At 52.1% G+C, this 14,168-nt stretch overlaps 1 protein-coding gene across 9 annotated transcripts in view; it reads left to right on the top strand.

Annotated features, from left to right (window-relative positions):
• The window catches only part of LOC116573565 (anthrax toxin receptor-like), a 37,032-nt gene extending 23,177 nt beyond the window's left edge, over positions 1 to 13,855 (top strand). For 8 of the 9 annotated variants that reach the window (XM_032313750.1, XM_032313743.1, XM_032313749.1 and 5 more), the window contains exons 10-17: positions 2,236 to 2,331; positions 3,522 to 3,591; positions 4,147 to 4,222; positions 5,797 to 6,213; positions 7,466 to 7,504; positions 8,608 to 8,688; positions 9,586 to 9,663; positions 13,304 to 13,855. In XM_032313750.1, the coding sequence (XP_032169641.1) occupies positions 2,236 to 2,331; positions 3,522 to 3,591; positions 4,147 to 4,222; positions 5,797 to 6,213; positions 7,466 to 7,504; positions 8,608 to 8,688; positions 9,586 to 9,663; positions 13,304 to 13,516 (1,070 nt within the window). In that variant the 3' untranslated portion in view covers positions 13,517 to 13,855. Of the gene's footprint in view, positions 1 to 2,235; positions 2,332 to 3,521; positions 3,592 to 4,146; positions 4,223 to 5,796; positions 6,214 to 7,465; positions 7,505 to 8,566; positions 8,689 to 9,585; positions 9,664 to 13,303 lie in introns of those variants that run through there. The other variant, XM_032313748.1, reaches the window with a different exon arrangement.
• Positions 13,856 to 14,168: the final 313 nt, after the last annotated feature.

The raw sequence follows: 14,168 nt of genomic DNA, 5'->3' as shown, positions 1-14,168 counted from the left end.
CCCTTCCCTGATTCACCAGCCCCTCTGGATTCCCACAGCCCTTTGTCTGTCCCTCTCATTAGTCACTTGTCACTTTCTATGTGCCGTGACTTTGGCTTGGCTGTGTCATGGTTTATTTTTGTCATTCAGTTCTTTCATATTTTCCTAGACTCTGAAAGAAATTTCCAAGCTTATAGCAAAGTGGAAACACCAGTACAAGGAACAGCCCCATCCCCACTACCTGGATTTTACAGTTCATATTTAATATCTGATCATATTTCATTATAATTTTATCTATCTAGTGCACTTGCTCCCTCCATGAATCCATTCTTAATTTTTGTTGCATTTTAAAGTAAATTACAGGTATAAGTCTACTTCACCAAACCCTTTCATCTACATATCTTACACAGGGGGCTAATATTTACTAAGAGTTTTTTTTTTCTGAAATATGACAAAAGTGTATCATTTCATGATTTCTGACAAAAGTACAAAATGCTTGTGTGACTCCAACCCCCATGAAAACACAGACCATTACGGTGGCTTCCAGAAAATCCATGCAAAACCCTTGTTCAGCAAATCTTGCTCCTGCCAGCTGAAGGCTGTTAGTGTTCTGATTTTCCTTGCATAGGCTAGTTTGCTCTGTTAAAAAAACATCTCCTTAATGGACTCAGGCACTAGAAACACTGTGTTTGGTTGAGGCACTAGGCACAGTGGTTTGGAGATTCAGCCTTCCCCTGTGTTTTCTGGGTATATTTGAGGCTTTCGTGCCCACTGAAGCCGGATGTTGCTGGCACCTTGTCACTCTTTTTCCCATATGTGATGGGAACCAGAGTGAGTGTCTGCAAAGAACAGACAGGGTACATCTATGGGGACACATAGTAGGACCCAGGGCAGAGGAGGGTTTTCCGCTGAGATTCAGTGGGCAGGTCCTGAAGGGTGGCAGGTAGAATCTTTGTGTGGAGCATGTGCAGGTTCAGCTGGGCAGGGGGAGCCTGAAGAAGGAATGCAAGACCAGCTACACAGTGCAGGGTCATGCCTGCAGCCAGTCCATTTAGTGACCCTTCCTCCACCCCACTATGATCAAGTTCCCATGTGTCCCATCCATCTGTTTCCCACAGATAACTCCACCAGATGGCTGATCATGTGTCTGTACACAGCTATCTAAATATGCTTTTCAGGGATGTTGTTACATAAATGGGGTCATGCAGGGCCTTCAGGATGGCCAGGAGACTCACTGTGTGCAGAGAGCAGGATGGGCGGTGTGGGGCAGGAGCCCCCAGAGGGGGAAGGAAAGATCCATGGTGCAGCGCAGAGACACCTTTGCCACCAGCAAAGCTGCTATTCATCTACCATGATCAAGTTCTCTTTTCATCTCATCCTCCAGAAATAACTACCACAGACAGTTCATTGTATGTCTACACAGAGCTATCTAAATATGCTTTCCAAGGATGTTTTTACATGAATGGGGTCATGAAGTATGTAACATTTCCCAACCATCAGCACATACTCCATTCTACAGATGGAGGAAATCTCTTTCACTACTCTCCCTGGTCAATATTCTGGTTGTTCCTAACATGTGGCTGTAGCTGGCTGTGAACACCGTGAGGCTCACTCTCTGTGGGCATGGGTCAGGATTCCCTGGGTCAATCCCACAAGTAGGACTGCAGCATGAAGAGGACACACAGGATAAACATTGGTCAGTAGAGTTGGATTTCTCCCAAAGAGCCTGTGCCAAGCAGCAGGGGCTGTTCCCAGACCCTCCCCAGGGCGGTCACTTCTACTCGTGTGCCCTTGTCAGTCTCATGGTCAGTGGATTGCCCTTCCTCACTGCTGGTTTCCTCCTGGACTTCTTGGGAAGATGCCCTCATGCCTTCTTGGGGAGCTCTTCTCTCTGGAGCCCTGGGAGGCCTGCTGTACAACTTCTTCTCCAGAAAGAGAATTCTCCATCCAGAAGGACCAGTCTCCCCTTCCAGGGAATCCAGGTCCTCATACCACCCAACCGCTGCAATGCAGTGGCCCCCTGTGTAGGAAATGCAGCTCCCACAAGCTGATGTTAGTCTGTCCTTGGATTCATTTTCTTCTTGTGGTGGTTGGAATTGGGTAGGGGGTGTTGGAGCAGAAGGTGCAGGATAGTTGCTTTCCTTAGAAGGAGTTCCTGGGAATGGGGTTTTGGGGGAACCTGCTATAACTAGCAGATCAGAGGGAAAGTAACTCTTAGCCCTGTCTCATACAGACCTTTGGATGTTGCCTTTGCAGATACCTATGATGTGGGATTTGAGAGACCTGTCCCAGATCCAAGCAACATAGAGAACTTTGTTTGCGAATATACTTTGGATGGCGATCCTTTACCCAGTAAGTAATCCCCTTGGTTCCTCAAAGTGACAAATTCCCCACCTCAGGCTGCCTTCCCCTCAGCCACCCAGGTCTTCAAAGTCCTTGCTGACCATACACTGTGGACACTATGAGAACAGAACTGTTCTAAGCTTCTTATGTACCAATTCCCAGGGTGCCATTAGGAAAAAGAAAAAACACACAAAGACAAGGAGAGGCCCTCTTCCTTCCTCAGGCTTTGCTACCTCACTAAATGGCACCACCATCCACCCAGGCATTGTGGCCAAACCCTTCCAATCAACTCTGCTTCCTCTTTGCTTTCACTCCAACACTCCACTATTGCCTCAATGTCCAACACGTACCCGGACCTGGCCAGCCCCTGGTCAGATTCATCATCTTAGAATAAAATGCAAACCCCTTCCCAGGGCTCACAGTGCCCTGCCCACCTCTCCTCACTTACTTCTCTCCACAAAAGCTCAGCTAGTTATGCCCCAGGCCCTTGGCACACGCTGTTCACAGAAGCCAGACACTCTTTCCTTGGATCTTTCCCTGGCTTTCCCCTCACCTGGTTTCAGTTCTAGGATCCTCTCCTCAAAGAGACTTTATTTGGAATGGAAATTTTCAACAGTAATGAAAAGTAACAAAAATTGTAGAATGAACTTGACACAACTTCACCTACTTTCAATAATTATCAACTCTGGACCATCTGGCTCTATTGACTCCTTCACCACTGGCTCTATTGACTCCTTCACCATGGACTACTTTGAAGCAAATCCCAGCCATCACATCAGTGAAGTCACTGAAGAATACAGATTTTTGTTTCTGTAAAAGGAAATGGTATCTCTTAAGGACAGGACAGGTCCCCCCATTCCTAAGCTGTGTCTTTTCCCTTCCACTCTCTGTCCTCCCCTTGCTTCTTGTCTCAGCACTTTTCACTGTCTGCATTTATTTTGTTCCTTGTTAGTTATTTCAATGTCTGTCTCCCTCCAGTCCCTCAAATGTAAGGCCCTTGGGAACTGGGACTCAACCATCCTTTTCCATCCAACTGGAACATTCTAGAGAACCTGGTGCACAGTAGGGGCTTAGAGGAAGACAGAGAAGAGAAGCTGGTGTCTTTTAAAGTGTTAACTCTGCTTGCCAGGGGCTGGCAGAAAGGAAGAGATGGATGAATGGGCATGGCATTAATATTATTCTTGTGATTTTCTTTTTAGATAGAAGAGCAAATATTGTAACGTCACGCAGTATAATTTGCCCTGGACACATATTTGAGATGGAAGATCGGTAAGTGCCTCAGGTCAGGGGCCAGATGGACATTTTTCTACCATGAGGTGTACAGAATGTGGGATGCCAAGCTACAGGCAGCACATGTCTAATTCAGGGAGGGCTCCAGGCATGCTCAGGACCTACTCTTGGTGGTTGTCCCCAGAGGTATTCAAGGATTCCCCCATCCCTGGCTCTGCTGAGGAAGGTAGGATTCGGGAGATGATGTACTCTGTGGTGGTACCTTTGCTCCAGACAGCTATTCAAAGCTAAGTCAACGTACTCTGTAAATAGTCAAGATGGTGACACCAAGAAGCCCTCCCTGGAAACTTAGCACATGGCCATGAGGGTATCAGACCAGATGTAAGACTCCTTGTGCCTGGTCAGTCATCACTGCAGAACTGACCTTGTAGTGCTTAAGGTAAGCCCCCTTACTTATGCTATATGCTCACTGATGGACCCAGTGCCTGATGATCAAAGTCATTGCAATAAACAAAACTGATGACTATGGCTGACTCAAGTGCAAGAAGTATACTATCCATACTAGTGATCACTGTCTGCTTTTCTACACTTTAGGGAGCTCGTCGTGAGATACAGCATGGATGCTGGAGTCACATTCCAAGGCAGCATGGTTTTCAGCGGCACCGACTGTGTGAGTGCTAATGTAGGGTGGCATCCTCCCTCCTGGGCTGACCAGAACCACTGCACAGAAGGAGCAGATACCAGGGAAACAGAAAGGGAAGAATGTCCCAGGCAGTCTCAAGAGGTGGCTCCTGCAAATACAAAGCTAGGGCAGCTCCTCACAGCCAGCTTGGGGCCCTCAGCCCATCATTAGCAAGTCATTCCCCCACACAGGCTTCTAAGGTGCCCTGAGAGCAGGTTCACAGGAGTCCCTGCAATGCAGCCACCTGTCCCGGCCTTGCAGAAACTCTGCTCTCTGTGATCCAAGTGTCATTGGAGGTGCATGAAAGGGGAAAGCCAGAGCCCTGAGCAGACTCTAGAAATGGTGCTGAGCCTCTGACACCTGCCTCCCCCCTTGCCACCTCCCCTGGCCCTGCTATTTTGGGGGGGAGCTCAGGGCTCCATCCTGCATTCCAGACAGGCAGCTGAGAGAGCCTGGGGGACTATGGGCTAGAGCCAGAGTCCAGGATCTCTGGGACACTGGGACACTCCAAATCCAGGTCCCAGACACAGGGCATCTGGAGGATGGGGCCAGGTGTGTTTCCACCATATGGTTGCAGCTGCTGGTACAGCTGAACCCACACATGCCCATCACTGGCCCAAGCCCCAGCTCACACGGGGAACAGCCCCTGTCATTTTGCAGAGGCCATCAGCCTCCCCTCTGCCTCTGCTGTTTTCTTGTGATCTTCAGCTGTCCCTCTCTGCTAGTGCTCTCTGACCTGACTCCTCTGGAATGGAAGAGGAAGCAAGCAGGGCTGTGGAAAGGGTCTGGGGCTCAGCTCAGGGACAGGCACATGGGGGAAGAAGGTTCTGCTCCCAGGTTCCTCCTCCTCAGAACTCCATGTCTCCTCGACGCCTGGCATAGGGCACCATGACATGGGCGACAGAGAGCGCTAGGATGCCTGGGAGGAGGGATGATGGTGCCTAATTGCCACCACCCTAGTGTCCAGTCCCAGCCTGGGAAGGTTTCAGCAGTGCTGACAGTCCTCCAACTCTGTCTTCGCTTGTGCCTGGACATACATTTCTGGATCAGCAGACTGACTCACCCATGTGCCCATCAGGAGTCCCACCAACTCACAGCCCGCCCCCTGCAGACACATGTCAGAAAGACTTCAGGAGGAGCCACACCACCCTGGGCCCCGACCCTGCCTCCCCCTTCAGCTGCTTGTCTCCTGGACACAGACCCTCAGCCCTCTCCCTCCCCTGCCTCTGGGAAAGGAGGCCACTTGGTTTAGGACAGGGCTTTGCAGCATGTCCATCGAGAGGTGCAGACTGGCTTTGTCCCACCATGGAGATTCTGCTCCCTGGTCGGGGTTCTGGGACAGAGCCTCTGAACAGAGCTAGTGGTGCACTCTGTGGCCCAGGACTCCACAGTGGTTCTCTGGGTGCTGTCTCTGTTCTCCAGCCTTCAGTGTTTCCTGGGGTGGGGAAATCTGAGGTCCATGGGAACAGGTTGATGGGGAGATCTGTGTGGTTACTAGGGTATGCTCCCTATAAGAGGTCACTCATGCCCACCCCTGTCGCTGACATGTCTATATGTTGCAGGAGGACCCATTAAAGACTGCAGAAACAACCACAATGCCCTCGATGACCACACCTATGATGACCACAAACACCATAACAACCACGTGGATGCCCATGATGCCCATTTCAACCACGACGACCACACAGACAACCACAACATCCACAACAACCACGACAACCACACAGACTACCACAACAACCACGACGACCACGAGGACCAGGTGGACGACCACAACATCCATGTCAAATACGCAGACGATCACAGTGTCCACCACCGTCACATGGGAGATGAGTGGGAAAGCAATAGTCACACCAGAGTCCACAGGGGCCATGATTGTCACAGAAAAGCCAATCCTTGACAATCCTCTCTACGCAGCGCTCGCCTCCACCCTGCTCATCATCCCGGTGGTTATCTTCGGCATCTGCTGCTGCACGAATGTGAGTGAGCCCTGACCACACAGCCTGTGAAGTGGCTCACCCAAACCACAAGGGACCCAAGCCCGTTCCACCCCCAGATTCTGCCTGTGGCAGCTGCCCATCAGCAACCAGGTCCTCACAGGAACAACCAGAGACACAGCCTATCTTCTGCTCCCAGGCAGAGACTCACCATGTGTCTAAGGGCTGCCGGCCTCACGCATGTCTCTGGAGGTGGCCTGTGAGCTGCCCTGGACGCTGGTGGAGAAGCCACCTTAGAGTCCAGGTGCCAGGGAGGCCTCACAGCAGCGAGACCTCTGGAGACTCAGGCAGACCGAGCACCACACAAGGCCTCTGAGGGAAGAGCGTAGGCCCTGCAGGAGGCACTGAGAGCCTCAAGGGAGAATCCTGCTGGCTGGCAGGGGTCCTGACCACTGGGACAGCTGAGCCTCGGACACCAACAAGAATCTCTGCCCTTGTGCAGTGGGTCTGGCCTTCCTTCCTCCTTGCTAAGGGCCAGGGCATGCTAGGCCCCTTGCTGGCCATAGAGGGACAGGAATGGACCTGCCACCAGCCTTACCCTCAGGAGCTCACTGTCCTGTGTCTGGTCTGGATGGGTACCTGGCAGTGGAGGATAAATTGTCACCTTCATAGGGTTTGGCAAGCAGAGCCTTAGCAAAGGACAGACACTGGCCCTGGGAGAGGCAGGAGGGCAGACACACTGGCCGCTGGGTTTGAGAGGGCCCCGGCCAGAGCTGGTGAAGGAGGAGGGGATGGCAGACGGGGGGAAAGGACAGAACAAACCTGCAGGACACAAGCAGGTCCCATTGTGGCAGAAGGGGAGGTGTGAGGACAGAAAGAGGAGGTGGGCACTGCCAGCCCGTAGGGGGAATCAGAGACGGTTGCCAGGAATTGGTAGGTACGGGAAGGGGAGAAGGGAATAAGGGGAAGTTCTCCCATCTTCATGTGATGGAAAGGCTGCTGACAAAAACTACCAGCTGGGGTGCCTCTGCCAAGGACCAGGAGGCTTACTCCGATTGTCTCCCCGTGCACCCTGGAGGGAGCTCCGATCCCCCTTGAATAACCCAGGAGCCTGAGGCTCAGGGCAGTGCAGCTGGTTAGCCAGAGATCATGGGCAGTGGGCTCATAGACCGTCACCCTAAAGTCCATGTTCCGTTTTCCTGCTACTGAATAAGGTCCCCTCCTGTCTGCATGGTGGACCCAGCTCCCTCCATGCCACTCCAGCCTCTGTCCGTGTCTCTTTTTAACATTCTAGACTGACAAGGAACCACCACCGATGGAGATAATAGAAAGGGTAAGTCATGATTTTGGTCCTGATGTGGTCTGCATCCTCGATGCCCACACTGAACTCCACACACAAGGGCTCCTGCTGCCTGTGGGATATTTGCACCCCCTGCCCCAGCACCTCCCAGCTTCCTGCGCAAAGAGAGCTGGCAGAAAGAAGAGAGTAACCGAGGGACGGGGGCGGCCTCAGAAGGACTTGGGACTCATAACACCCTTCCCATGTATGCATCTCTGCTGCTCCAGGGACTTTGCCCCCGAATTAGCAACTTGAGGTAGCCCGTTTCAGCAAGCACCGGCATCCCTATTAAAATATAGGGACTTTGGGTCAATTTCCAAAGGACTGTTTGAGAGAGTCGGGTGAACTTTGAGAATAGGAACCTTAGATTTCAAACGTTGGTCCTCTGCCTGGACTCTGATGTATGTTGGGCTGCATATCGTTGATCTTCACCCCTGTCCCCTGGCAGGGCCAGGAGCTTGGCTAGGGTGGGACTCTAGGGACATGAGGGGCTGTGGAGGTTGGAAGGTGTCTTACCTGGCTTCGAGCAGGGAGGCAGACCCAGTCCAGGTGAGCACAGAGAGCCAGGGTCAGGGAGCAGGCTTGGATATCCCAGGGTGGGAGCCGAAACCTGGTTTTGGAAGAAAGAGTTATATGGGTACACCGTGTCCTGAAGAGGGTACCAGAGTCTGACAGCTGGTAGGAAGCAGGCCTCACTGCCTGTGGCTGTACGGGGACTGGGTGCAGTGCCACGTGCTGAGAAAGAATCTGTCAGGGTCGGGTGAGTGCGGCCCTGTCCCCTGCCAGTGCTCCCACCTGGACAGCCCTCCTATATGCTGCAGAAACACACGACTGGGCTTCTCCCCCAGGGGTAGCCCCAGGAGACCAAAGGGACAGGGTAGAGTTTGGTGGTCTTCTGGGAAAGTGCCATATTTGCAAGTGCATTGGGTTTGCTTGTTTTTCCCCTGGGGAGACTGTCACAGAGCACGGTGCTCCTTGAGGCTCCTCTAAACCTCCTAGCAGTGCTCTTTTCCTGAGTGGCCACTGAGGGGCCACACGTCATGTGCCTCTGTCCAGGAGCTGCTGACAAAGAAGCAAGCTGTACTTTCTCTTCGTAGGAGTCAAACACGTGTATACAGAGATGCACTCCAGTGGTCATCCCTTGTTGTCCCTACCAGGAAGACATGAGTCGCATAGAGGTAAGAAGAGCATTAGGGAGGGTGCTGTGACCACCAGGTTGGCTGAGGAAGAAAAGAGAGCAGTCCGTTCATGGCCCACGGGAACCGTGGCTTCGGGGAGATGAAGTTTATGGAAATGGACACTGATCCCTTGGCACTAGAGAAAAAGCAGACTGCATCCTGATCCCCAGGCCCAGGAGAGAACAGAAGGGATGGTTCCTGCCTCCACTACCTCGCGGGGCCCAGCACTAGTGTCTCCCCCTTGGCATGGGTCCAGGTTTGCAGATGTTGGTAGCTGGCTATAGCTTGGCAGTTGCAGGCTCAATCAGACCTGCTCACCATGTCCAGCAATGGCTTGGGGTTCACCAGCCAGCAGGGGGATGATGAAACACAAGCTCAGTCATAATCAGGCTCCCATGGGTCAGAAACAAAATTTTTTACAGGAGAATTCTGAGCAAGGTTTGTTCACTATTAAAAGTATCCAGAAATTTCCAGTGGCTCCTGCGAACCTTTCATGTGTCTGCTCAGCAGGGTGAGGGACTGAGCTAACTCCATTGTCCTGAGGACCCAGTGACATGGAGGGACCAGGGCCTCGTGGAGAAGGCCTGCAGGAAATGTTCTCACCCCAGGATGTGCTAGGCCCCCACCCAGTGAGGGGGCCCCCAACCCTGCAGGGGGCTTTGAAGACGGGGATGGGGAGGCCTGAGGCAGCCCAGCATGAGGAAGATATGTTTCAGATTCCAGAGACCCCAAACAAACGAGGTCACCAGACCCCTGCCCCAGTTAGATGCTGCAGGGCTCCCTCAGTGTGTTCCTGGGGATAGAACCCTCTGGGACCATCTCAAGCCAGAGAGGACTATACCCTTTGGAGGTGACCGCCATGCCTGCAGCTTCCTCATGGCCACATCTGCTTCTCAGGACAAACTGGATACCCTGTGTGACTTTGTTCAAAGCTGCAACCAGCTGCCATTGATATGGTGTCAGCCTCGTGACCAGGTAAGCAGGGGCACAGGGATGCTCTCCATGGGCCAGCAGGCCTTTGCTCTTTGCCCTTGACCATTGCACTCAGGGACTATGGATCAGAGATCCTGTCCAGGCACCTGCCACGAGGATGCCAAGACGTGGAGAGGTGGTGTTCATGAGCCTCAAAGGCCGATTTGGGTCTGGCACCTGCATTTTCATGCACAACCTCTCCAGAATAACAGGAAAGTTCTTATGACCCATTGCCTCCAAACCTAAGTCAAAGAAGCTGTAAAGGGAGGCCAGCCAGAAACTTCTCCTGGCCCAACCATCATCCCTCCCCACTGAGCTCCCCACTGGAGGTCTGCTGGCTGCCCCCATCCACTGAGACTCTCCTGCATGGCTCACTCTTACGCTAGGACTAGTGGAGGGCATGGTGACACCCCCATGTTGTTGGCCAACACTGACTGCCTTACCAGATAGTAGAGTCCTCTTTGTGTCATTGCCTGTGACAACAGGGAGAAGCCAGCTTGTTAGAGGTGCCCTCCATGGAACTGACTGAATATTAGTGACAACTTGTTCGAAGTTCCTTCTGTGGGCCAGCTGTCAGTCTAAGAACGCTACATATTTTCACTATGTACTCCTGCCAATAACTCTATGTGCAAGTACTACTAATATGCCTTTCTTTCCAAAGGGGGTGCTAAGGCACAGAGAGGTCTAGTGACTTACCCCAGGTCACAAAGCCTGGGAGTGGCAGAGCTGGACTTGAACCCCAGACCTTGGCTCCACCCCTATCCCTGCCCTGCCCCCTGTCAGGTCAGGATCTTGATCCCATGATGGTTACCTCACAAACACCCACAAGGCTCAGACTGAGGGCCCACGAAGACCATGCTCCTGGCTCACCTGGATTCCAGGTCTCAGACCCTTTGCACAGACTGGCCCAGGGGCCTGGAGGACATTGAAGTCCCCAGAAGCCCTAGTGAGAACCACACAAGTCACTTCTTTGGATCAGGCAAGCACGGCTCTCCCTCGGTACCAGGTGGGCATTTCGGAGTCCTGGGAAGGCCTGAGGGGCTTGGGACACTGCTGAGGAGACAACCCCGATGCATGCTGACCCCCAGCAGGGCCACCATGTAGTGTCAGAGTTGCCAGGGCTCCTCTGGGGCTGGGCTCTGGGCTCTGGGTCTGAACAGGGCCCTCAGTCCCAGCCATGCTCACACAGAATTCCCTTCTCCATCTGATTCTCCTGGAGCCTCTTCCCAGAACCGCAGCCCCATGATGGTCACATGAGCACCACACCAACCCTGTGCCTTGAATCCACCCAGTGGTGCCCACTCAGGGCAGAGGGATGGAGCAAGACATGGAGGGAGGCCTGAGACCAGATGGAGAACAAGGAAGGGATACCAGAAAGGGCCATCCTACCCATCCAGGTGAGGGCAGGGTGCTGGATGACCTTCCAGGAGGGTCACATTCCTAAGACCCCAGATGAAGGGTGGCAGAATTCAGACTCACGCATTGTGGGGCACTGCCAGCTGCCCACGGCTCTGCCAGACCACTGCCATGCCAGCTCTGGAGCTGGCCCAGCCTCCTCTGTAGCCAGGAGGGACCCTGTGTGTGTGCCGATGGTCAAACACTGTCCAAGAAAGCAGCAAAGTCCAATGGAGAGCAAGTTCAGCACCCAGGGCTGTCTGAAGTCAATCCTCTCATCCTGAGCAGACCTGGGAGCCCATTAACTAAACCCTGTGGGAGGGGGCTCCCTCCCCACTCATCTGTCCCCACCCATATGACTCTGAGGGTCAAAGCCTGCCCAGCCTCCCCTGTCTATTTGGCAATAGACAGTTGGGCTGGGAAAGCCACTCCCTCTCCTGCCTCCTGAGTCTGCACACATCGTCTGTGGATGAGACCCTCATTGTGGCTTGAGCCCCTCCCAGAACAGGCTCCACACTCCTGGGAGCTGAATCTGATGACGCAGCCCAAACCCTGAACCCCAAACACGGCTGTGTTCTGTGGGTTGAGTCTGCTCTTTCCTCCAGTGTAGTGAATGTGTTTTTACTGTCGGTCCTCTGGTGTTATAAGATGCTACTCTCCTGTGGCTGCTCCAACACAGTATCACAAACTCAGCAGCTGAAAACAACAAGTTTTCGGTAGTGGAGTACTCTCAGCTCTGGAGGCTGGAAGTGTGAAACAGGTTTCCCGAGCAGAAATCCAGTTCTGAGACTGCGCTTTTTCTGGAGAGTCTGGCAAAAAACAATGTTTCCTGCCTTTTCTACTTCCAGAACTGCATTCTCAGGATTCTCTGGCTCCTGGCCCCTTCCTCCACCCATATGCCAACAGAGTAGCACTTGAATCTCCCTCTGCTTCACCCTTCCCATCACCTTCTCCTCTTCTGTGGGTAGGTCTCCCTCTTTCAAGAACCTGGGCTCACCTGTCAGTGCATTCAGATAACCCAGGAAAATCTCCTCATCTCAAGCTCCTTGACTTAATCACATCACAAAGGTCCTCTTCCAGTGTAACCCAAACAACCACAAGTTCCTAGGACGTTGATATCTTTCAGGGCCATTATTCAAGTGACCACTGCAAGCCAATGACCTAGAAGCTCCTGTGAGAGTAGGGACCCTCTTATCTGACACTTTGCACTTCATGTAGCACATAACGAGCAAAAGGACATGGGGACCTGGAGGTACAAGTGTCTGCGTTGTGTGGGGGTGTGCAAGGACCACTCAAATGAGGGCCACACCCAGGGGCTTTACCCAGTTAGTGTTCCTAAAGGTGTGGCTGCCTTGCTGTGTCAATAGGTTTATTTGAATTAAATTTGTTTCAAATTTATTTGAAGTAAATCAAATCTGAATTTGAATTAATGGCTCCAGAAGAACTGCTCCCTGGAAGGAAGCTGGGGGTCTGGGAAAGCCCGACATGGTCTTCCTCCTCTCAGGTGTGCTGCCTGTGGAAGATGCAGGACCTTTCTTATCCACTCTCTGTATCTCCTGGAGCTAGAGGGGCCAGAAATGCTGTCAGATGGCCAGCACGCCCAGGACCCCTCCCTGGCTTTCTGAGCCTTTCAGCTGGGACTCCTCAGCTGAATCGCAGCTAGGGTCCAGAGGGGACGCCAGTGAACCACAGACAGACTGTTCTGTCCCAAACATCTCTATTGTTCTCTTCCCAAGCCAAAGAGTTTGGGTTTGCTGCTGCCTCCACAGCCCATCACCCATTTGAGGGTGCCCCCAGCTGCCCTTGGCCTGGGGTCCCAGAGCCTGACCTCAGACCTGTGGCGAGAAATCAACCCTCCAGCACACAATCACTGAAAGAACTGTGGCAAGGCTTGTGCTGCTGTGGCAGTCAAGCTTTGTTCTCATTTCTGAGGCTCCCAGTCCATGGGAAGCAGACAAGTTCAAAACCAGAACAGAGGGAGTCCGGAGTCAGAACACTGGGGCCTCCTGGGGGAGACAGGGAAGACTTCTAAAACCTGAACTGAGTCTTGAAATGGCAGTCCAGCCTGGAGGCCAGCACTCAGGGAGAGTGAGTAACAGATACCCTGTTGAAGGGTATCAACAAGGTCCTACCATGTTGATCTTGATGGGTCGTGAACCAGAACTCCCTTGAGCCAAGGACACCAAAGCTTTCTGGTTCCATCTCCAATACCTTTTCAGTAACCTTCTCTCTCCTCTCTTCTCTGCAGGGTCAGTGTTTCAACTTCACCCCACTGAAGCCCCTCTGCAGGCAGTTGCCCTGCCTTCCACCCAACCAGGGATGCTTGCCCCTCAACAGCTGCTGTGAACAGTGCCAATACCCCCCTACCATATACTCCCAGCCACCCTCCATGACGCTGCCATTGATCTCTCCCCCTTCTGAGGCACTCTGCAGAACTACTTTGTCACTCCCACCCCCATAGTCTCGCCTGTAAAGCCCCCCAAACCCAAGACTGTTAAGAGCCCTTTGTATACTGACTTGGACATATATAAAGAGTCTTGATATATGGTCAAAAGAGTTAGAATTGTTGGTTATCAACAAGAGAGTTTGTTTACCTGGTGAGCAACACTCTATTGTATGAGATGTATCAGTAGTGTTCCTGCCAGGAAAAAGCACCTGGTCTATGGATGTAGACATGAATGTCTCGCACTCCCTGCAAGTTGGTCATCTGTCATGAAGGGCCTGGATGCATGGGGCTTGGTACAAATTTTCCTCTATGAAAAAAGCCTGAAATGTCTTTGAAATATAAATAAAGCCTGTTTCCCCACTCACTGACTGTTTTAATCTCTTGAATAATTTACTTAATATCCCAGTGATTTAAGGACAGGTCATTTGAAATCATCCCACTGGAAAAAACAAAAAGAAAATGGAGTTAAAAGGAGTAAAGAAATACTATGGGACATCATCCACAGAAACAATGTTTTAGAATCCCAGAATGATAACAGAAAGAGAAAGATAACACAAAGTATATTTAAAGCTAAATGGCTGAAAACTTATCAAATGTGGAGAGAAATGGAAATCTAAATTCATTTGGGTCCAAGGACCCCCCCCCCCCTGTGGTTAAACAAGATAGG

The sequence above is a fragment of the Mustela erminea genome, chromosome 14, assembly GCF_009829155.1.
Source record: "Mustela erminea isolate mMusErm1 chromosome 14, mMusErm1.Pri, whole genome shotgun sequence".
Classification (NCBI taxonomy): Eukaryota; Metazoa; Chordata; class Mammalia; order Carnivora; family Mustelidae; genus Mustela; species Mustela erminea.
Note: the sequence above shows the minus strand (reverse complement) of the source record. Positions and strands in the feature narration are given on the sequence as shown.